General features: G+C 37.9%; 1 protein-coding gene and 1 pseudogene across 2 annotated transcripts in view; both read right to left on the reverse strand.

Annotated features, from left to right (window-relative positions):
* Positions 1 to 1,961: 1,961 nt before the first annotated feature.
* On the reverse strand, positions 1,962 to 7,788 carry LOC148729324 (uncharacterized; annotated as a pseudogene). The gene is made up of 6 exons (XR_016002279.1): positions 7,704 to 7,788; positions 7,148 to 7,251; positions 5,046 to 5,260; positions 4,095 to 4,539; positions 3,774 to 3,821; positions 1,962 to 3,132 (listed from the first exon to the last, which is right to left on the reverse strand). The product of XR_016002279.1 is annotated as an uncharacterized LOC148729324 (transcript).
* Positions 7,789 to 14,688: 6,900 nt separating this feature from the next.
* Positions 14,689 to 24,104, reverse strand: part of LOC148729325 (uncharacterized) — a 31,554-nt gene continuing 22,138 nt past the window's right edge. The window contains exons 3-4 of the mRNA XM_088762630.1: positions 21,681 to 21,856; positions 14,689 to 16,746 (exon numbers count right to left, since the gene is read on the reverse strand). Of these exons, the coding sequence (XP_088618756.1) occupies positions 16,711 to 16,746; positions 21,681 to 21,856 (212 nt within the window). The 3' untranslated portion in view covers positions 14,689 to 16,710. The remainder of the gene's footprint in view (positions 16,747 to 21,680; positions 21,857 to 24,104) is intronic.

Consider the following 24,104-nt stretch of genomic DNA (forward strand, 5'->3'; position numbering starts at 1 on the left):
TTCAAGATGAAAAAAGTGAAAAGTTGAAATTTATTACAAAGTCTGGTGGAATGAGAAGAACTACTGGAGAAAAAGAATAGCCGGCCGATAAGGCCAGCCGTGATATAAAACTTGTGGACAACATCGTCCATATCGATCCAGCACTGAATTCGAAGCCTCACATTAATATTTTGATGATGTTTTCCGAAACAGTGCAGAACAAAGCAGGCCGACTGCGTTGAAATAACAAATTTAAAGCAAGAACGGGCTTATGACACGCGCTTTCAAGAGCCTTTTTCTTTTTACGCGTAACGCGAAAAACGTGCGAAGGTTTTGCATGTGCGTTAACCATTTACCTCGTAGCTGTACTGTATATGCGATTTTTGCGGAAAACGGCTGTTAACCAAGCGGCAGCTTTTAATTTTCGCATAACCCTAACCCTTTTGCCCCACGGGAGGCCCAAGATAAAGAAAATAAATTATGAATTCGCTTTGAGCAACTCTCAATCCTAGATGGCCCATGTATCTCGAAGAGGCGATCGAATTCAACAGACGTGAAACGAAACTTAAGTAGAACATGATCTATACCTATCCGGCACCAGATTCAACAAATTTCAAAGCTTTACAATGGGCTTTCTTTCCTAATATTTTCACTCTGATGAAGGTTGTCGAAGGATTTCAGTCACCACTATTATTAGTGACAACAGCCCGTTTTAGGACTACTCTCACCTCGGGACGATCAGACTACATGTTACTCTCGGGTTCAAAGCCCTCTATAAATTAACGTTTCAGATTACTCTCATTCTTAAATTTCTTCCTCAAAGCCCGTAGTGGAGGGTCTCCATGGGATGGGGGGAAGGGTCACGTTGACGTTTGACGGTTAAATTTTAGGTCATTTGACGGTTGACGGTTAATGTTTTGGAATGTCGTTTGTAAAACGAGCTAAACGTACGGATTTGACAGTAATATTTCATAATGACGCGTTTTACACCCGAAAAATTTAGAGAGGTAAATTTCAGCTGCAATTTTATTTTTGCCTCTTAACTTCACAGTTCTAGATGAGCTATAAAGCTCATATAAGTTAGCATACTAGCAGGAATCCTTCTACTAGCTAATTGCCATTTGGTGAGGTACCAAAATAAAATAAAGAAAGAAAAAACAACAACAATAAAGCTCAAAAGAAGAAGAAGAAGAAGAAGAAGAAGAAAAAAAAAGAAACAGAGACATAGGTAAAAAATTCTAAGGGCTCAGTGACCGGTAGAGTTTTGGTGGCCGATGACAAAAGGACAGACGAAGAAGATCTTACAAACTGAGATTCCTCTCATTGCTGAGCCAAGAATCTCAGGAAATTATTGAAGGAAGAAAATTTGTAAGGAAAACTATTTGGAACGCGAAACAGTGAAAGTGTGTAAAAGTCGAACTCAGCGGATCAGGTATGGGAAATTAACGCCTTTGGCGAACCGAGGAAAATGTCGAACCGAGGAAAATATATATCGGATTCATAGCAAAAAAAAGCTGACTCTCTTTTGTTAAGGTAGTAAAAAGTTTAATATTCGTGTCAGCGAAAACATTTAATGGCAAGTTAACAGTATTTATTGTATGTATTAGCATATGTTAAGTATTTGATCCCACGTTCGCTGTGAAGCATGTGTAAAACTTATTTTATAAGTGTGTATATTAAACGTTTTGTGACCAAAATGAGGTGGTAATCGGTTTGGGAGTGTTGAACGATCGATCGTATCTGAGGCAACAGATAAATCTAGTAATAATCAAATAACAGTCCTATTCCTATCGATATCAATAGCGATATCACTAAAAACTTTGACCGGAGCAGTTACAGTATTAACCTGATTGCAAGATCTTGTCTAGAAAATTAATGATAATAATATAATAATAATAATAATAATAAGAATAATGATGATGATGATGATGATGAGATAATAATTTGTTTCAAGAGCTAAAAAGTCTATATACAATGGAATCTATAATTCTATATTTTTACTGTCTATAACAATAAAATTTTAAATGTAGATACAAAACAAAACATATTAAAAATCTATTGACTTTGATTAAAATAGGTAAGATTTATCTAAGCTTAAATATAGCAATAATAATAATAATAATGATACAAATAATAACAATAATCTAAGCACTTTGATCTGAGCGCTTTACAATCATTTTCAAAATTGAGGACCAGTACTAGAATCTAAGTGCTTCTAACTTCTACTATATATCACTAAGATACGTTTAAAATTAGAATTATGTATAATATGTAAATTCTTAAATATAAATGGATAGTCAGACGTCATAGGGCTCCTTATTAAAGCGCACTGATTTTTAAAAGAATCAACAATAGTTGAGCTATTACGTATTTCATACGGAAGTTCATTCAAGCGTCTGGGTGCCCTTATTGATAACGCGGAAAGACCTTTCGTACTTTGGTTAACTGCTGGTTCCATTAGCTTCGAATTGTCTTTTGCTGAACGCAAGTTCCGCTCCTAGAGCGATAAAACTAAATAAGTTCTTGCAAGTAAGCATGTGCAATTTATTTAATTACTCGTATGTAATTAAATACAGTTAAAAATGATCCTCCGTTCGACTAGGAGCCAGTAAAGTTCCTTTAGTCTATCTGTAAAATGATTACACTTTTTCAATCCAGTAACGACTCCAGCAGCAGTGTTTTGCACATACTGCATTGTAACGATCAAATTCTTTGGTAGACCACTCAGGAGAGAGTTACAATAGCTAATCTTAAAAGTCACAAAGTAAGTGAACCAAGATCGTAATAAACTCACGTTCCATATTTGTCCTAACCTTAGTGATAATTCGCAAGTAATATAATACACCTTTAACAATTTTATCTACTTGTTGTGTTATTGTGAGAATCTTATCAGTGAGTTTACGTATGAAAGTCAAATTGGAAATTGGACGAAAATTGGCATGAAATTAGCATGAAATACAGTGTAAAGATAAACCTGATTTTGTACCGTACGGGTTCATTAGTTCCAGCCAACGTTTTCGGACAAGACAGAAACATTACTGCTGTTTTACAAAATTGATTGGTATTATTCGCCAAAAAAGCATTTCTTGCTCAATTTTTTTCCCGGCGAATGCTCCTCAGTGACTTTAGTTCCACTTTCCCTGAGTTCATCATCTATTCGTAAGGGAAAATATGTTAGTCAATCTCAGGCAAAATGATATCTCCTTTTCCATAAACAGAAAAGTGTAAAAAGCCGTAACCAGATATTAAGAGAACCGCTCAAGAGTAGGCACGCCCAAGGAAAGAAAAACTAGTTCCGCAAACTGACAAATAAAAACATCGGCTGAATGAGAGACTAAGAGGATGAGAGACAGAGAGACCAAGTGACTGAGCGACAGGGTGGAAGATGACAGAGCAACAGACTCAAAGACTCAAAGATCGAGTAACAATGACAGAGCAACAGAGTGACAGAGACAAAGTGACGGAGCCACAGAGCCACAGAGTGACAGAGCGACATAGTAACAGAGCGACAGGGTGACAGGGTGACAGGGTGACAGGGTGACAGGGTGACAGAGTAACAGAATGACAGAGTGACAGAGAGACAGAGAGAGAGAGCAACAGAGAGACAGAGTGACAGAGTCACGGAGTGACAGAGTGACAGTGTTACAGAGTGACAGAGTGACAGAGTGGACAATGACAGAGTGGCTACTGCTTGTTTACAAAATTGATTGGTAATTTTGCAAAAAAGTATTTCTTGCATAATTTTCAATTAAGGTATTTAAATTAACTGACATAAACTTATAGGAGGAACCCACCTTTAAAATTGAAGTATGCCTTCAAATCAAAAATGCTTTCCTCGAGATCTGTAAATTATAAAGATAACATAATTTTTTATTAAGTAAGTTCTGGACACAATCTTAGAATTTGATCAAGTCATCTACACCACAAGCTGTACTATAATTAATTTGTGTGGTTGAGTTGTTCGTAAACTGATATTCCTCTTGGAAATTAGTAGTCAAAGCACTATGGATTTGCAGCCCCTAATTTTTCTGTTTGGGTGATAGAAGTCATCGATAACACCCTTATGAGGATCCTTGGAACGCAATTGCACCAACAGACATTTAAAAGGTACACACCATAAATGCGTTCCTCATTTCCATCCTCATCAGGTGAAGATTCCCCATTTTTTTCAACCCTTTGAGAGCTCTTAGGTAGTGATGATTCCATTTTTATTTCTTCAAGGACACTGATCCATTTTTTGCTAGTCACCAGTGCTGCTATTTTCACACGAATATCTCTGTGGGGACCTGACCTAAGTTTAGGAAGCTTTATCGAGGAACAATCCCCTTCTTCCTGGCAACGGTCTTTACGCCCGCTTGGATGCCAATACCAATGACACGCGGCCTTTAATTCCGCTTGAAAGTTTTATTCATCTGGTGTGGTGGGATAATGGTCCTTCATGTACACCAGAACTGCTCTCACAAGTGTGCTGAAATCCATGAGGGACATTCCACCGTCACATTTTTCGAGTTTTATTTCCTTCCAATCCAGTTCCTTTTTCAGCTGTTCTGTGCTTTTAGCCTATAATTTTAAAAGAGATGAAAGAGTTTGAAACGGAATTCATCTGGAAACAATTAATTACATACATTGTGCAGTTGAGAAGAATGCATGAGAATTATGTATTGATTCAAGAAATTTACACCCAAAATTATGCATATATCCTCACTCCACTCTGAGAATTAGAGTAAAATGTAAATTGTTTCCACCGTTACCCATAGTAAACGTTTGTTTAGAGGCGTCAAGTGTGTTGGTGTCAATATCGACTGTCCTCTTATTTGGCATGACCACAATTATTAATTCTTTGGCAAAATTAGCAAAAGTCTAAATGTTTTGACAAAGTTTAAATATTACGAATCAACTGCAACACTTAAAAGTATCCTTATATTGCATATGATTGTACTCTGTGGGATAATTATAATGTGCTCCTCTATCTTACATTTTCCATGTTCCTTTTCGATGAAATAATAGAGCATTATTGGGAAGGTGTTTTTGGTTGGAAATTCCATGGAAGTACCGAAACTACTTACTTTAGCAGCGCATATTCCGTCGAACACGGAGTGGTTTTCCACTTTAAGTTCATCAGAGTTACTCGGCCAAATATCGGCTTTCCAAAGATGAACTGAGGATTCTTTTTCTAAATTCTCTCTTTGATTGAGAGGATAGTACAGACGAGGCTCTGTAGCCAGCCAGACACGATGAGGCTGCTGGTCAAGCCAGCCACTTTCATGAACCCCGTTCTCTCCTGGAAGAAAATCTAATATTACTTCTCATAAGAGAGGTCTCTGTGAGGGAAAAGAGGCGGACGCTCTAAGATTAACAAATTATCTTGAAACATTATGGAAATGAAGAGCACTCCTATTTCTATAGCTCCAAACATCATGTTGTGGAGAGTTGCCATAAATAGGGTCGGGGGTTTCAGGAAGTTTTTTAAGCTTAGTCATACAATGTGGACATTGGATTGACCTGTTGCAAGACTATGGAACTACAAAGCAATTTTTTGGCCACTGTGGACATCTGCAGTCACAAGTCAGAGTTCCAGGTGAAATTTAGAGTTTGAATTTGGGTTTCTTTCTTGGTGACTACGGGATCAAAGATACAATCAAACCGCTCACTCAGGTCCCAGAAATTCTCGTGCTGTTGCGATGAACTTCATATCGAAAAACATTCATATATGTCTAAGAAGGGCCTTCACATCGTAGAATGAAGGGTTACTTCAAGCCAATTAGGGTACGGCAACGATCGTAAATTCAAAGGAGTTTCAGTTCGTAGTACACTGGACAAAACTGTTGTGGATTGACATTTTACAATGTAGTAAGAACAAGAAAAACTTAATCAAATTCCTTACATAGAAAATTTATACCAACAGAAATGCATCTAAGGGTTGTAAAAATGGCAGGAAAATAGATGTGTCCGCAAATATCAATGGCACCAAAATTCTTGCATTTCAAAAAAAATGTCTCTTCTTGAGAAATGCTTAAAAATGTCTCCGTTTCTTTTAAAATGCTACAATTACTTTTAAGCTGCGATGCATTTTAAAAGAGAGGCTTTAAATAATCCCTTTTTAATTTTTAGACAAAAGAGGAAGAAAAATCGCATTTAACCTCAAAAAGGTCCAGAAAGCCATTTTCAACACGGTTAGGAACCACAGTGCTCGAACGTATTGCGAGTGGCGTTGGGTCGAACTCAGCTTTTGAAATTTAAATCCCCCCGAGGGACTAGAAGAGAGGTGTGTGGTTTGAGAATATTTTTAGGGACATCGAGAGTCGATGGACAATCGCAAACAGAATTGTTACCTTTATTTTGACTTTCATTGACTTATCGCAAGTGACTGCTAAAGTGGGTAGATTAGAAAAAGTTGTAAGTTCGAAATTTTCGCTGGAAAGATTACCACAACTTTTAACTTAGAAGACGTAAACCATTAATTATTTAGGTAAACAACGCGTACATGTCGAATTGCAGAACATTTTAAAATGTCTCCTGAAGAATAAGATTTGCTAGAACTTTCACTTTTTTACTGTTTTTCCTTAAATACAACAGCATTCATTTTCCCTGAGTGGCCATCAATTCTCGATATTCTCAGAAACACTATCAACGTTTCATTTAGAACTGCATAGCTAAAGATAAAGCCGCGGTCTGATTGGCTATTAAATTGGAATATTTCAATTTCAATTCAAAATTCGGCAGACATTCATTTTCTGTAAATTTGTTCATTCCCAAGTTGACATTTTCGTAGCACGAGTTACATTTTTGTCTACATGATAGCAATAATTATCGCTCGCGACTTACGTAAGCAATATCCCTTCATTCTTCACGCACAACTGCAATTCCACGCTAAATACCCTCTCTTCGATAGCCGAGCAGAGCGCGATTTTACCTTTAGCTATGCGATTCCAAGTTAAATTTCACCTGAAAAACCGATATCGCACGTTTCGCGAAGCGATGGAATTCACTCATGGATTTCACTCGTTAGGCAATGCACTATTCTGTATTATCAGTCTTCCAGAAATTCAACGTGCTGTTGTAATTTTCTTCAATACATTATTAATGATCAGTCGTTCAAAAATTAAAGTTACACCATCTAGAACTGTTTTTTCATGTGCGTTCTATCGTTGGTTTAATGATTTCTTACCTTGCATACTATAGTCATATTTGCTTGAAAATGAGGGCCCGTCCTTTGTTCCTGCCCTAAAAACGGAGAGCTTCTCTTTCTTGACCTTTGCCATCCCTTTCATGCTTAGAGAATTTAAAAGAAAAGTTTTTAAGTATTTCCGTTGGATAAAAGATTTGATAAGAGTCTAACAAATCCAACTTACGTATATATGCACGATCCTTCGCAGTAAAGCACTATTTGAGCAATAGTGAAAATCAGACCTGAAAAAAATTTCACGCCTGTACGGGATTCGAACCACTGACCTCTGCGATACTAGTGCAGCGCTCTACCAATTGAGCTAACAAGCCAACTGGGAGCAGGCCATCAAATTAATTCGACATAAACCCGTAGATGATAAATCAAACAACAACAAACATATGAAACATATGTATGAACTGCGGTTATGAAACGTATATATGCTGATTTTCACTATTGCTCAAATAGTGCTTTACTGCGAAGGATCGTGCATATATACGTTCATAACCGCAGTTCTTACATATGTTTCATATGTTTGTTGTTGTTAAATCTAACTTACTTTGAAGCGTTCGTGCTGTGTTTAAATAATAAATGAAAGGCGACGAGTTTAAAAATACAACTTTTCGAATTTACAACTATTTGATTGACGTCAGAGTCAAACTTTGTAATTAAAACCTTATGGACTTGAGAAACTTTATCGTAATTGCATGACAATTAAAGTTCCTTCTGGAAGCTTTGTCTTTGACCTATGTATTTGGTGGTGTAACAGCTGGTAACAAAACCAACACAGTACATTGCATGCAAGTCCTTAGCATGAAATACATGATATGATTGATAAGCTTATATGTCAATCTACAAATTTCCATCATGGCTAGAAATGAAGAGACTCTCGTAGACCTTAGAGAAGAAAAGCAGTTCCAGTTTAATTACAGGAAAAAGATAACGAGGAGATTTAAATTCATCAGAAGGGGTAGTGAACGAGAGGCCATTGTTAGGAGACGCATCAGACAGAAGATCAAACCCTTCGATCCAGAGCTATATCAAAAGTTAATTGCGGGAAAGATTAACGAATGGGATATACAGAACGATTTTTGGTACTCTCCGGAGGACGAAAGGACCATTTTACCATATTTGCCCGGTAAAGATGGAGTTTTTCATGTATTACCGATCTAAATGGATTTTCCTCGAGATCACAGAGATCTCGGAGATTATCTATGGTTGCAATGAGGTTTTTTTCCTAAAATACGTATCTACAAGATAATTAGACAAGTTAAATAGTTACTAATCGAAATTGAGGTCCTCATATTTTGTGAATTTCGCTCATTTTAGGCTCGGTTAGATGTTCTAAAACTATTTCGTGCTTGAGCAGACATTACAACTCAATATTTCATCCACGTATGTGCGTGCTTATTTAGTCTTGCAGCTGTTGTAACGGGAAAATTCATAACCTGACGGGGGAATTCCGCGTTTTATTATCCAACTATACTTCGTAGAGCACAAATATCACGCGGTATTTGTACTCTAGAGTACCGGTTAAACAGGTTTTCTCGCATCGCACAAGCGAAGAATTGAATTGCAGTTACGAAAAAAATGGCGGACAATTTGAATCATATTTCCGACGACGAAAAGTCAGAATGGCTGGCAAATACACATCCAAGTTTATTAGATGAATCGAACGAAGAAAAACAGCTAGACGACCTGGAAATTTCTTCATTTATTGAAGAAAACAGAAACGGCAACACGACAACGCGCCAATGATTCCATTCCGCTTCGCATACTTCTGTCACGCAGTCCCCATAAATAAATATCGGCCGGCGAAATTCGCCCGCACTGAAATAACAGTTTGGCGTGTTGGATAATAAATAACTTATTACACGTTTTGTTGTGTAATATCGCTGAGTATTTTTACTCTTTATTTGTATTTTGACTCGCCCTACGGACTCGTCAAAATACGGCACAACTCGTAAAAATACTCAGCGATACTACACAACAAAACGTCTAATAAGATATATATGTATATGTGCACGATCCTTCGCAGTGAAGCACTATTTAAGCAATAGTGAAAAACAGACCTGAAAAAAATTCAGGCCTATACGGGATTCGAACCACCGACCTCTGCGATACTAGTGCAGCGCTCTACCAATTGAGCTAACAAGCCAACTGGGAGCAGGCCATCAAATTAATTCGACATAAACCCGTAAGATGATAAATCAAACAACAAACATATGAAATACATATATTTGAACTGCGGTTATGAAACGTATATGTGCACGATCCTTCGCAGTGAAGCACTATTTAAGCAATAGTGAAAAACAGACCTGAAAAAAATTCAGGCCTGTACGGGATTCGAACCACTGACCTCTGCGATACTAGTGCAGCGCTCTACCAATTGAGCTAACAAGCCAACTGGGAGCAGGCCATCAAATTAATTCGACATAAACCCGTAAGATGATAAATCAAACAACAAACATATGAAATACATATATATGAACTGCGGTTATGAAACGTTATGAAAAGATATATATATTGCCTACGAAAACCGAAATCGTAAAAATTGCTGAGCGGTGAGTGCGATATCGGCTTTCAAATGCAACTTAAGACGGAACGCGTCAGTTAGGTAGGGGATTTTCCTTGAATTGCATAATTGAATTGTTTTTATCCTGAACGCGAAACGAGAGAAGCGAAACATTATCATTCAGCCTTATTTTCAACTCGCAATTCCACGCTAAATACCTCCCTCCGTTCGCCAATCAGAATGCGAGATTTTATTCAGTTATGCAATTCTATGTATTATTGCTCGTTCCTAATTGTTAGAGCAAACGAGTCAACAGTTGTTTCATTCCAGATATCTTCCTTGATATCCTGACCCCAGCACCTGAAAAACATAATTGTAATACAAGATTTGCTCCTAATAATTACTTTTTTAGACCAAGAGTATCCACCAACATGGGAAAATCATCTTTTATATTCTCTGTTTCAAAGATATGGGAAACTGTACCCGCTTATCTTAAATATATGCCTTACAATAATTTTAAAAGAGAATGGAAACATCAACTTTTACTCAACCAAACCTAATCATTTTACTCTGCTGCTGATCTACTCTTAAGGAATCATGTAAACTTCAACTCTTGTTCAACGAAACCTAATCAGTTTCTTTACTTTACTGCTGACATACCTTTATTATAGGCTGCTATCTATTTATCTATTTATATGACCATTACGGTGTCCAACTCGAAAGCCTTTGCTACTTTGGACGCTGTGCACCTCTCAAATTTATCTTTATAGCCAAATATTACTATTATTCTTCCCTCTTTCTCTTACTTTTCAATGTATATTAACTTCTATTAATAATGCGAAATAAATAAAGTTCAAAGTACAAAAGTTCATTTACAAAATAATTTTCTTAATGAAGGGCCTTTATATTTGTTTCTAATTTGAACTTAATGAACTGAAATCGCAGGCATTCAAAAGAGGACGTTGAAACAATCCGTGATATATGCATTATAGACCAAGCGGGAGTTCAGGATGGCTAGCTATTGGCCGAGTTTTTTTCCGTTTTTATGGAACGAGACGCAGTAAAAGGATCTATCTTGCCATCTTGGGATCGCCCACTTTGATTCGGCGCATGAAAGAAGGTGTTTGCGTGGAGCGGAGTTGCAACCTTCGCAAGTTATGGACAATGACGGTGAAGAAGTCGCTAAACGCGGCAGAAGACAGTCATAACAAATCAATGGAACATATTTCCCTGATCTGATTACGTGATAAACCCACGCAGAATGAAAGCATTTATTTCACTAAGCGTTATAGTTGTTTTCGTCAACCGTTAATTCCCATTGTTGACTTACTTGTACTCGATATCTCAAGGTATATAGCTTTAAGATCTATAGATAAACACCCCGGTCACGCTATATACTTTCAATAAGGTTAACCGCTTTCATCCGGAGTCGGTATTTTTCAGGAATATTTGAGGATATGTGATTTTCGGAAAAGAAGTTTGCCAGATGTGTGCAGTTATTTATTCTGTTCTGTTATTATCTTTCCCCTCAATAGGTTTAAGTACTTTTACCGATGAGAACAAAATGCCAGCCACTCTAAAAGAAAAACCTGAACAGTTGTGGCAGCTAGACTCGGAGAGTCCTTTTCCAGACGAAGTGGACATAATTGTGCCTGAGGATCGTCCTTTTAAAGGATACATTAGGCCAAAGAGTGACCTCAATACGCCTGTTACCAAGGACAATGTTATCGAGGTAAATGAGATGTCTTTTATTGATTAAAACATCCATTATGAACCGTTCCGTATACAGAACTCGCTCGCAAGTGTCACAAAAATAAACTTGCCAATTTCGTCGCATCCGATACACAGAACTCACACGCAAGTGTCGCAAAACTAAGAGGGATTGGTTCGGTCAAAAACTCTTCTACAATTTCAGAGGAACCGCCTCCCGGTTAGCTCAATTGGTTAAGCGCCGGACTGTTGTGCGGGAGGTCGAGGGTTCGAGCCCCGGCCGGACCAACACTCAGGGTCTTGAAATAATTGAGAAGAATATGCTACCTTTCTATAACATCGATCGAGAAATGGTTAGATATTCTAGTCTTCTCGGATACGGACGAATAAATGGAGGTCCCGTCTCCTGCAACTATTAATTAGTTAATTTGGTTAGGCAGGGGACGTTAAAGAACCCACTTCACGAGATTACTGTGATGTGGTCTGGCCTAGTTACTGGGAATAGGGGGGAGGGGGCATCTGTTATATTCGCTTTCATTTGATTGTAAACTGCTTAGCAATCTGGTAAAGTCCCCCGTACAGTGTTGTAAAGCGCCATGAGTTTAAGATATGAGCGCTATATAAATACAAGTTATTATTATTATTATTATTATTATTATTATTATTAAGTAGTCATGCACGAAAGTGCCGATTTAACCCAAAAAAATTTAGATACAGTCCAGAGCTACCTTTGTTTCTGAGAATGTATGGTTGCTCTTTGCGTACAGATTTTTTAAGAACTTGGCAGAAAAACAAATTTGTCACGTTGACCGTAAGGCTCATTCTCTATTGCTGAGAGTTACCAAAATCGTTCTGGGTGACGTTAAGTGTCTAGCAGGGCTGTTTTGTTGCCATAGTTACTCTAATATGTCAATTCCAATTCTGTTTTGCACTACTTAAGAGATGATAACATATATGTTGTAGTTTTATTTTCCTTTGTTCTTGGTCATGTTAATGTATGATAATGAGTTTGAAACAAAGGAAAATCAAATTTGAACCAAGGATAAAATTGAACTACAACATATACATGCTTTTGATCCCGTCCAGGGCAAAGCATAACAGCTCATCTTCAACCTGATTCTTTTGCAACCTTTCTTTTTTTTTTAGATGCTGAGCTGCCTTCCCTGGAAAAAACTCTCTATATAACCAGATGCTATCCCCAAACCGAGATCATGCCCATACTGCCCAAGCACCCAACATCAACGTCAATTATCCAGTCACCTCGTCGTTCCAAACTTTTCAACCTGTATCTGCTGATATTGTTCACAAACTTATTGTTCAATCTCCAACTAAGTCTTGTCAACTGGATCCCATTCCAACACGAATCCTAAAGTCAATTCCACACTTGACGCCAATTATAACCAAGATCATCAACGCCTCCATGGCTAACGGAGAATTTCCTGATCAGTTAAAACAATCCCTGGTACGTCCATCTTTAAAGAAGCCTTCATTGGACCCGAACTGTCTCTCAAATTACAGACCGATTGCAAATCTATCTTTTCTCTCGAAAACAATCGAAAGGGTGGTCGCAAATCAAATATACAGATATATGGCCGAGAACCAGTTATTTCCAGCGATGCAGTCAGCATACCGCAAATACTACTCCACTGAAACTGCTTTGCTAAAAGTCTCAAATGACATCCTAAGAGCCGTAGATCAAAAAGAAGAAGTAGTACTTGTTTTGCTAGACCTTTCCGCTGCGTTCGACACGATCGACCACAACATATTACTTGAAAGAATGGAGAAACGTTTCGGATTTGGAGGTATCGCACTGAAATGGTTTAAATCATACCTAGAACATCGTGTTCAGTCAGTGAAGATCAAACACTCCATCTCTAAGCCTCGACATATCTCCTACGGCGTACCCCAGGGATCGGTACTTGGTCCACTACTCTTTCTAATGTATACCTCGCCTACAGAAGACATTGTTGCTGAACATGGCCTAAACTGTATGATATATGCTGATGATTCGCAACTTTACATAAAGATTAACTCCTCTGACAGAATGCTAGGCATGGAAAGATTGAAATCATGTGTTAATGCAATCATGGAGTGGGCCAAGAAAAACAGATTGCAGTGCAACCCTTCAAAAACAGAAATCATTCATTTCCTCTCACGCTTCTCAAAAAATCCTCCTTTCTGTAATATCAATATTGGAGATGATATCATTAAGTTATCTAATACTGTCCGAGACCTAGGCGTCATGCTTGATTCTGTGATGAACTTACGCTCGCATATAAATTCCATCTGTAAATCGTCGTCTCTAGCAATCAGAAATATTGGTCGCGTTCGTAAATACCTCTCGACGCAGCAAAATGAAAGATTGATACATGCCTTCATCTCATCGAGACTTGATTACTGTAATAGCCTATTGTACGGTCTACCGATTTGTGACATCGAAAAATTCCAACGGATCCAAAACACAGCTGCCCGCTTGTTAGTCGGTGCTAAATCAAGAGACAGTATAACACCTATACTTATGAAACTTCATTGGCTCCCGGTCACAAAACGAATTCAATTCAAGATACTGTTGATAACATACAAAGCACTAAATGACATGGCTCCAACCTATCTTGTTGAACTTCTTAGTCGATATATTCCAGCACGAAACCTCCGTTCATCAAATATGAATCTACTTGAGGTCCCAACAATTCGAACTAAAACGTATGGGCAAAGAGCATTCTCCTACGCCGCACCGTATTTGTGGAATCAACTACCTGAATGCATAAAAAACGCCGAATCCGTTGACTCCTTTAAACGCTTATTGAAAACTTATCTTTTCAAAAATTAAGCCACCAGATTTTTTGATATCGTACGTTGTCAAACATATGTATAACACGTAATAATTCATTAGTTTAGATAGAGTAGCGAATTGCATGTATAGGATTTTTATTGAAATTTTGTTAATTTTGTAATTGTAAAGCGCATAGAGTTCAATTTTAATGCGCTATATAAGAACTTATTATTAAATTAATGATCCCTTACGAGCCGTGCAAGAACGATAAAACTAGATGTCGATTTTGAGTAGTTAACCAGAAAGACGTAACCAATTCTCCACTTCCAGTGTAAAGAAATATAAATGCACATCAGAGCAAAAGATATCGGTTTGTAATTCGTTACGTTAAGGTCGGCACACACGAGGGGACTAGTCCCTGCGACTAGTCACAGCGACCAGTTTCATGCGACTAGTCCCTTCGTGTGAACTACACATTTCTGTGGTCGCAGGGACCAAAATTTGGTCCCCGCGACTGGTTGCACGAATTCAAACTTGTTTGAATTCGTGCGACCAGTCGCAGGGACTTGTCGCATGAAACAAATGTTTGTCCCCTCGTGTGAACTGTTTGTGCGACCAGTCCCTGCGACTAAACGGTAAATAAGCCAATCACGGGTCAGTATGATGCGTGACTTCCGGTATTTGTAAACATTGCAGTCTCTATGAATTTTCTCTCAATTCTAGATTTCTACAACTGAAGAATAAAAAACTATTTCTAGTTTTGTAAACATATACAGATGTCTTGGAGCCGTTTTGATGGAATTTTTACCCTATTTGACTCTGTGTCTGTTAAAAATAAATAAATAAATAAAAAACGGAACGTAAAAACATGAATAATTCGACTGAATAAGTGTAGTTCATTTGCGTTGATGTTTAATAGTGCTACAATGAAAAGTTGCCAAATTTTCATTGTTTTCGTGTAACGCCCCAGACTAAGAAACATCTTTTGCCTCTTAATTTTCCTATGTTCTTGTGCAATTGAGTGCCCTCGTGTGAACACCTTAAGGGACTAGTCCCTGCTACCGGTCCCCTCGTGTAAACCCTTCAAAGATTTGTTGCCGGGACTAGTCGCAGGGACTAGTCCCCTCGTGTGTGCCGACCTTTAAGATTGCATCATCGATTCTATCCATTGGTTCAAAATTTAATTAAAGTTTTCTAACCTGTGAAGTTTGACCTAGTTAAGTAAAATACTGTAACGAGTGTTATGAACAGTAGTATTAAGACTGCATTTTAATTTTTTCCCAAACTCCGTGTTGGGAAAAACTGTGCTCGAGGTCTTGGTACTCAAGACAGAGGGCACAGTTTTTCCCAATACGAACCCGCGACCTACAGACCAAGGCTGGTGAATAACATTTTTATTTTTTCCAAAACTTAACGAAATGCCTGCCAAAAAAACCCAAATGATTTAGGGTTACAATTACGAGTTTAATTACGGGAAGATCCTCCATAAACAGAACAATTTTTTTAACGAGTAAATGGTAAAGGAAAAAAGGTTATTTATACAAATCAGAGAGAAAGGCTTCACTGGAATATTTTTATTTACGTACTGATAAAGGTAACTTAAAAAGGAATCCAAGCAAACTTTGAAACATTTTTAAATAAGTATCTGCCCCGAGCGCATAAATATCATTAGTCAAAAACTAAGTAAAAGTCCACCTCAAAATGCAATACTAAAGGAATAAGTGGCCCATTTCTGAGCTCTCACGAACCAGAGATCTGGTGCCAAAATTGAGACACGAAACGAGACTGAGTGCGAGGTCGCTCTCGACGTCATCATCCGTGGTTTTTTCCTTGCTGATTGATAGCGAGCACACTTTGTTGTGTTTTATTCTTACGGTCTGAAAATTGTTGGCATAGCTGTTCCGAGAATTTTGCTTCTGACATTCCAAGTTCTTTTTTAGTACACGATTTCAGAACTATGAAATTTGTGCTAAATATACTCAAGTTGCTAGACTTTCCGCTTCTCGCTTTCTTAGCTTCGAGAGCCTACCTTTTGGTCTGCTCAAGGGAAGAATTTAAACAATATTTTAAGTCCCTTGTCAAAGGGAAAGTGAAGTACGACAAAGCAGATCTATTGTGATTATTATTGCTTGCAAGCAACTGAACAATGAACCATTCTGTAAACAACACGAAAGATTTGATACGATCACCAGAAACATCTCGGGGAGCGACTTTTCACTTTTCATTCTAGCACCTTTCGACACCAAGTATCTGACACATGCGCGAACTCGGAAATAGGCTGCTTTAAGGCTACAATGGAGATGAAGTGATGCTATATGTAATGTAACTGGTCCCCTTGATCTGTTAAGTAAAGGAAAATAGCACAAAAAAATTTATTCTAAAAGAAACTTTGGCCAAACTTTACCGAGAAAAGCCATCTCTCTAAACATTGAGTCAAAACATATCAAATTTAAGTTTGCTTATATTCAAGCCGTTTTTTTTAGCTATTAGTAATGTTGTAGCTAGACTTAACAGACTTTTTAAATGTGTATCATTTCATCAACATGACGCTTGAGCTTCCTCTCTTCCTTATTGCATTTTTTTCCAGGGAAGACACTTTAACATCTGAAAGACAATGAATGACAAATAATGAAAAGAAACTGGTTAGTTTGCTTCTACCTCAAAAGCGTAGAAAAGAAACTTCTCGCCAACAACTCTCTCCCTCTCGCAAGCGGTGCTTGCTCCTGTAGGACTTCTGCTTCACCTTCTATTGAGTTAAGGTTATCATTTGTACCTGTACTCGCGTGCATGCACCCTCTTATTATCGCTAAGGCTCTTATCCTTAGTTCCCTGTTCCTATCTCGAACCATATTGAAAGAAACGATGAGACATACTCCAGAGTATAGAACCAGACGGGTCAAAGTTTTCGAAGTAACCTTCCTCTACGAAATCGTCTTATTTCCAGATACAATGCCTGAACGTCAGAAAGGAAGGAATAGGAAACTGAGTCAGGCACGTTTCATGTTTTATCGTCTGAACAAGTAATCACCGAATAGTTATTTTTGGAGAAGTTACAGGAATAATGATCTTCATATGACGAAAAGGCATGACAGCATGGACTAGAACTTGTTGTAGGGGTCTAATGACCATTTTCGGAATTCCTGGAAAGATTGCATCCTGAATTTGGTGATAAATATTTACGTTCGAAGACTCTAGTTGTTGAAGTACTTATCCCGACTGACTCACGAAGATATCAGCATAGATAGAGATAGATAGATAGTTAATTACCAAAAAAATAGAAATACTTTGCAGCCATAGGCCGAATTGCGTACTTTTCACAATTATTTATGAATATATTTATGAGACTATATAAAACTACAAAATTTACAAAAAAATTTTAAGACCTAAAATAATTACAATTATACAGCAATGGAAGAAACATGCAGTCGATGCTAAGACCCTAGATTAGCCCTCGCGCACATAGCCGAAATGAATGAAGATTTGAAACGATCAGTGCGGAAGCGCGACATACATAACTTCTTGCATCTGTCGTAGAGCGAAGCTAAACCAGCACTAACGAGGGGTGCTTCTTCTCATCAGACATTCTGGGAGGGACCACTAAGAATTTCTAAATCGTAAAACCTTATTACAAGCTAGCGATGAGAAGACATTGGATACTATGAACAGGTTGTCGAATCCGGATAGACAGAAAGCCAGCCAGAAAGAGACAGAAGGACAGACAGACGGACGGAAAACCATCCCAGATGCCGGTGTTATACCATAGCCAGAAATTTCGGACAACATGGTTGCCAACTTGGCCGTAAGCATGCGCATATAACACGAAAAGAGATTGAATATGACGGCAGAACATAAAGGAAATATGGGGGAGATTTTTTACGTTTTTACGTTTTACGTTACGTTTTTACGTTTTGTAATTTCCACTCAAATGGGTACTTTCCCCAGGTTAAAAATGAATAAAGCAATAATCGAACTACATTTTTATCGCACAAGAAATGAAAATAATTTCAGTCAAGCCACTGCCTTTTGCTATCAAAAGAACTCCAGACAAACAAAATGAAGCCCTTACTAACCTCTTCAAACAGCACTTAACTTCATGCCTTTCTGAGCGTGAGGAGAAAACGTTCTTGTCCCGACAAGTTTTCCCAGCTTCCCATTCAAGAGATGAGATGTAACCCTTGCAAACCAAACGTTTTTCTCTCGAAAAAACACACTCTAGGGCACTGCATTTTCAAGACAAAAAGCAGGCTTCTTTGAAAGTGAGACCAATGTGGAATCGGCGCCATCATTGAAGGGAAAACGCTCCGTAGACGGTTTGTTTTCCCTATTCTCAGCAGTTATTTGGTAGCCATCTTTGTTATTCTTCGTAATTCCCCACACACGAGGTATTTACATTAAAATAGAGAAGCCGCTGAATATAAATTTCGAAAAAAAGCGGGAACGCAGGGATTTTTTTCTAAAATAATTATATTCATATGTGCCATGTCTGATATACCGCCAGTTAAATAATTTGAACCTTGGAAAATCAACGTTGTGTATATCTCACTGCAATATGCAAGAGACAGAGAAACAAACAAACAAAAAAAAGCTTTGACAATTGCCTTGGCCTATAGCATCTTTAAAGAATGGTACTATCTTGTCAGAGGCCAAGAAAAGGTTCAAGAGGTTGATCACAGTGAAGGTGAGATATTTTCTTTCGGTATTCCAACTTACCCGAGGAGGTTTTTTTATTCACTTTATTTTCAACAGCAGTGCTCACATCATTTAAATCCTTGTAATAGCCCTTACTTATTCCATAGTTCGTAGAGGGGACTGGTTAGGAAACGCGGCAAACTTCAAAGGGACGGCCTATTGTCTGTTCTCTGAGCTTCGCTTGAACGTCACGTGACCAATGACCCTGCACAGAACCAAAACAACATGGAGGACATGAACGACTTATTTTTCTTCGGCGACGATTTTGATGCCATATTGGAAACTTTGGAGAACGAGGAAGAATTACAAGAGCACTTTGTCGAAGCAGCTGACTCTGTACGTCTTTCAGAAGCCTTTAAAACGTTATTTTCGCCCAAAAACTTTGTAGTTATTGATGCCCTTAGCAATGGCATCGGTCGTAGTACAACAACATATTTTTTTTTACTGAAAGTCTTCGATTTTTTGGTTCAATATGAAGAGGGAATTGTTTGCGAGTTGTGCCAAAAGAAATGTAAGACTAAGGCTGGATTAAAAAGACAAGACAATAAAGCATAAGGAGGAACAAGCGCGGTGAAATCAACAGACTCAAGAAGCCAAATTCACCGCTGAAGACTTCGAAGCGTTATCAATGAAAGCACGAGATAAAAAAATTGAAAGAAAATCTACCCTCAAAGCGTAAAAGAAGAGCTACGAAGATATACGATTGCCTGGGATGAAGAAAATATGAACTTCTCAGAAGAAGAATCCATGTATATGCGTTTGGTTAAAACTGAAAATGCAGAACAATTCTACTCGAAGTACTATTCAAGAATAGGCCTCAATTCAACAAAGATTTTTGTGGGGTTGTCAAGTAATGCGGCAACATTGCTTAGTACCAAAGTGGCTGATTGTTTGATAGCTCACAGCAAACAGAAAGATGAATCACCAAATCCCAATATCCCTACTAAACTGTGTAATAGAGAAATGGCAGGGTTACAATATATTGGAGGATATATACTGCACAAGCTTTGTAGCAAGGTGAACAATGTATATAATCCCACAGCACATACTGAACAAACAGCTTCAATACTGAAAGCTGGCAAAGCAGAAGATTTGCATGTTGCAGGGAGTCAAAAACTAATTTCATCTTTAAACCGAGGTGGACTTTGGGTTATTTCTAAACAAGCTCAAACAATTTTTAAGAGAATAGAACATAATTTTAGGATTCTGACCTCAGGAAGTCTCCAGCTGAAGATTGACAATGTTAAGATAGAATCCAAATCAGCTTGTGATGTTCAATTGGTCTAAGCATATAACACCATGTTGTTGGACTCAGACACAGTGGTAGATAACAGCATTGCAAAAGATGTTTTGGACAGCATTATTCATTTATATGTTACTGTACAGTGTTTTTTACTGGCCAAAGATGTTATACAGAAACACAAAATTCAATGTAAACAAATGAAGACAGAAACACTACGAAAGGAAATTTGTAGAGCCAGCAAAGAACAAGAAAGGCAGATATAGTTAGAATTAAGAGCCTGCCACAATTTGTCAATAAGTAATTTATTACAAAAGATTAATTTGGTAGCTACAACCTGCAACATATTAAATATTACTCATTAATGATTATTTTATAGACAAAAATGAGTATAAAGGCTATATGGTTAAAGTATCTAACATAGAGTAACTTATTTATTTTCAGCCAGTCTTCTCGCCAATTCTTGTATTACAAAAGATTAATTCGGTAGCTACAATCTGCAACATATTAAATATTGCTGATTAATGATTATTTTATAGACAAAAATGAGTATAAAGGCTATATGGTTAAAGTATCTAACATAGAGTAACTTATTTATTTTCAGCCAGTCTTCTCGCCACTTCTTGTATTCTGCGTTTCGCGGCGCCGGTAGCTTCCAGATTCCAATTCCTTTACTTCTCCTACACGTTCTACAGCCAAATACTGAAAAATTTTCACCTGGCATTATGTCCACTGACTTGATTAATGTTTTTAGCAATACTTTGAAGGTAAGATGTCTCTCGATCACGGAGAAAATCCAAAAACTTAAACGCTACGTGACTGTCGAAACAAGCCCGCGGCGCCATTTTGGATTTATGTGTGCAGGGTCATTGTCACGTGACCTCGATAAAATCGAACAATAACCTATCCGACTGAAGTTTGCCGCGTTTCCTAACCAGTCTCCTCTACTAACTATGCTTATTCTTTTATTCGCTCTAGCCGCCATTTTGATTTAATTTGTTTTTTTGCGCCCGCGTTGACTGCCGCTCGCCGTCCACAATTTCTGGCTATGCAAAAATGGAAATATCCACTTGATTTGATGTTAAATCAAGAAGACTGATTTAGAAGATTTAGTGTCAAGAATAGGATTGTTTTATGTCTGGGAAGAATTCCCTGCATCTAACGACAAACGACTTTACGTATCGCCAATCTATCAGCGACAAAAGGGCAATAACTCGTGAGAGAGCAAATCATGAACAAGAAATGGGCATAGATAGACCACATACGAGAACCACAGGATCACACCCTCAGAAAATCTCATTTGGGGAACCAACTGGGCAAAGGACGGAGAACGAGGGATAGAGAAGTACAGAACATCATTTTCATTCAAAGTGACAACCATGGACCAAAATTCTTTGCCTAGTTAAGGACAGAGTGAATCATAGGACTCAAACTAGCGTAAGTTGTAAGTGATAAGCCCTTTCTTTGTAACTTTCCCTCTTTGGCCCAATCTCCCTTTTCAGCTTGAACCTATTTTACCAGTAGTTCCCGCCATTGACAATTATACATATATTTTACCGATATCTTACAAGATCTCTTTCAATTCGATCAAAAAAAGCACAGTACTTACGTTTGTTAATTGTGTAACTTTGACTCTACGGGTGGGTGCAATCATAGCATGGCGACTTTCTTCCACATAAAAAATTGTCAGTTCTTCAGGAAAAGGTGTTTCAATATCCAGTTGCCATTTTGGGTATTGTTTGAAGCAGGGTAGAAATGCATCTTCTGAAGAAAAAGCGCTTAAACCTGTCACAAAAAATGTTAAATGGATTCAAAGTTAATAAATATGTTCATGTTGTCCTTCAGCAGTATAATTAAAAGCATACAAACTGTTCCAACGAGGCCTTAAACTGCTGTCTAAAGAGTATAATTTAAAATCCAAGCTTTCGCTGATCAACGGCATCATCAGGGATAAGGAAAAAAAACATCCCGGTACCCATTTCCCACAAATCCTACACGCTCAGACAAGTCCTATCCCACACCCCCAAAGTGCGCAAATGTACCAGAGACAAATACCCTATCTCTAACACTGGATTATGCTAACGACGAAATGCAGTATACCGGCTCACGTGTAACAGCTGCAATCAACAATACATTGGTAGCACGACATGCTTCATCCACGACCACATAAAAGAACATCTCAACAATGAAAACTCGTCCTTGAAAAAACATATCTATTTCTGCCAGAACAAAGACTATAAAGGCATTAATGTCAAGATTATTATGAGCGAAAACGATCCCGCTAGTCTACGCCTTTATGAAGCATTTTACATTAGAAAGTACAAGCCTACACTCAGTTCCTGTTACTATGCTTTCATGCATAGTCACATCGTTTACACATTTCACCGTACACTCTCTTTGCATATACATAAAGCGCCCGAAACATTTTCTTATCCCTGATGATGCCATTGATCGGTGAAAGCTTGGATTTTAAGTTTTACTTTTTAGACAGCAGTTTAAGGCCTCATTGGAACAGTTTGTATGCATTTAAAGTTACTTCAAGTTACAGAATTGTTGACGGAATCTGTAAAGGATAGCTTGTGGATGGCTCTTAAGGGTGGAAAAAAAAACTAAAGTCAAGAAGTTGAGTTCGTTTTTGTCCGAAAAAAAGCCTCTTTCCCGCCAACGGAAAAAGCCCAAAGAACAAAGCTGTGTCACATAGATCGTTCTGCTTTCCTTTACTTCTACCATAAGTCGCTCAATGCCCTAAACACTCTTATATGACCTTGGAATTATTTTTCAATTCTTGAGGGTTAAGGCTAGAGTTTGACAGGATCAGGTTTAGTAAAGTCCTTTGCATCAAACGATTACGTGGTACGGTTGGATACTGCATAGTAAGGCCATGCTAGAGAGTAAGCTTACCACCGATAAACAAGCAATCATGTGTCGATGGAAACTTTTTAAAAAAGGAAAATATAGCAATGATTGTCCTTTAATTCCCTCTATTGTGGAATTTTGAGCGAGCATAGAGCGTATTTTGGCCTTGAATTTGCTCGCCGCTTTCACAATCTGCCGAGAGGAAACAGGAGCAACGGACGATTATCATATGGCAAGGTAGTCCTCAGGTTATCCAAGCTTTCTGATTTATTCTTACTTGGCCCATATTATCCCATACAGACCGTTTCCATGAAAACGGCCATAAGCCGTATATTTTTGGTCTCGAAAGCCAGCAGATTCAAAATAAACAAGTCTGGCTCAAGTGCCATGTAAAAATTAATTACTAACCGAAGCTCACTTGCTCAAGCCGTACTGGGGGATATTGGCCCTTGGTGGATTTTATACCGACCTGGCATCGCTTGGTCCGTACTGCCTTTAAGCTCTTATAGATTGTGCGGGTAAAAAAAGTAGCATATTATGCTATTGGCATTACTCGAATTTTTTTTCAGATTATGCTCAAAATTATGCTAGTTTTGTAAAATTATGTTACTTTTCCTTTAAGTATGCTTTTCATAACAGAAACACAAAACATTTCTTTACTTTGAGTTACATACTTGCCTTGATAAAACCCAATAATCTTCACTTAATTCCAGACTAGAAGGGGTGGCTAATATGCCAAAATGTACTATGTTAGCGTTTTTAAAAGTGGAAACTGGGACCGATGCAATCTTTACTTCTGATGACGAACATCCCAGTTTTGCGGAAACCTTCTTCCCCCAAGAAATAAACAATCGACTGAACTATGGACCAAAATAAATAATCTAACAAACCATAAAAGTCAGGATTCTAATGATGTTCCCTCCAAAAAGCTTTTATAAAAAGGGCACAAATTATGCTCGTTGTACAAAATTATGACAAAAATTTTTCTGGCGCAATCTGTAGCGGTCTAACTAATATTCCCTAGTATAGCCCCTGCCAACGGTTAGTAAGAAGTCAACACCTATTTTTTCAAAAGACCGACAAAACCGCTCGACCCCTTAGGGCCCATGTAATTTTAGTCTTTGGAAAAAATTCATCAGTACCTATTCGTCATTGAAACCACATAAGAAAAGTCGCG

The sequence above is a fragment of the Stylophora pistillata genome, chromosome 6, assembly GCF_964205215.1.
Source record: "Stylophora pistillata chromosome 6, jaStyPist1.2, whole genome shotgun sequence".
Lineage (NCBI taxonomy): Eukaryota > Metazoa > Cnidaria > Anthozoa > Scleractinia > Pocilloporidae > Stylophora > Stylophora pistillata.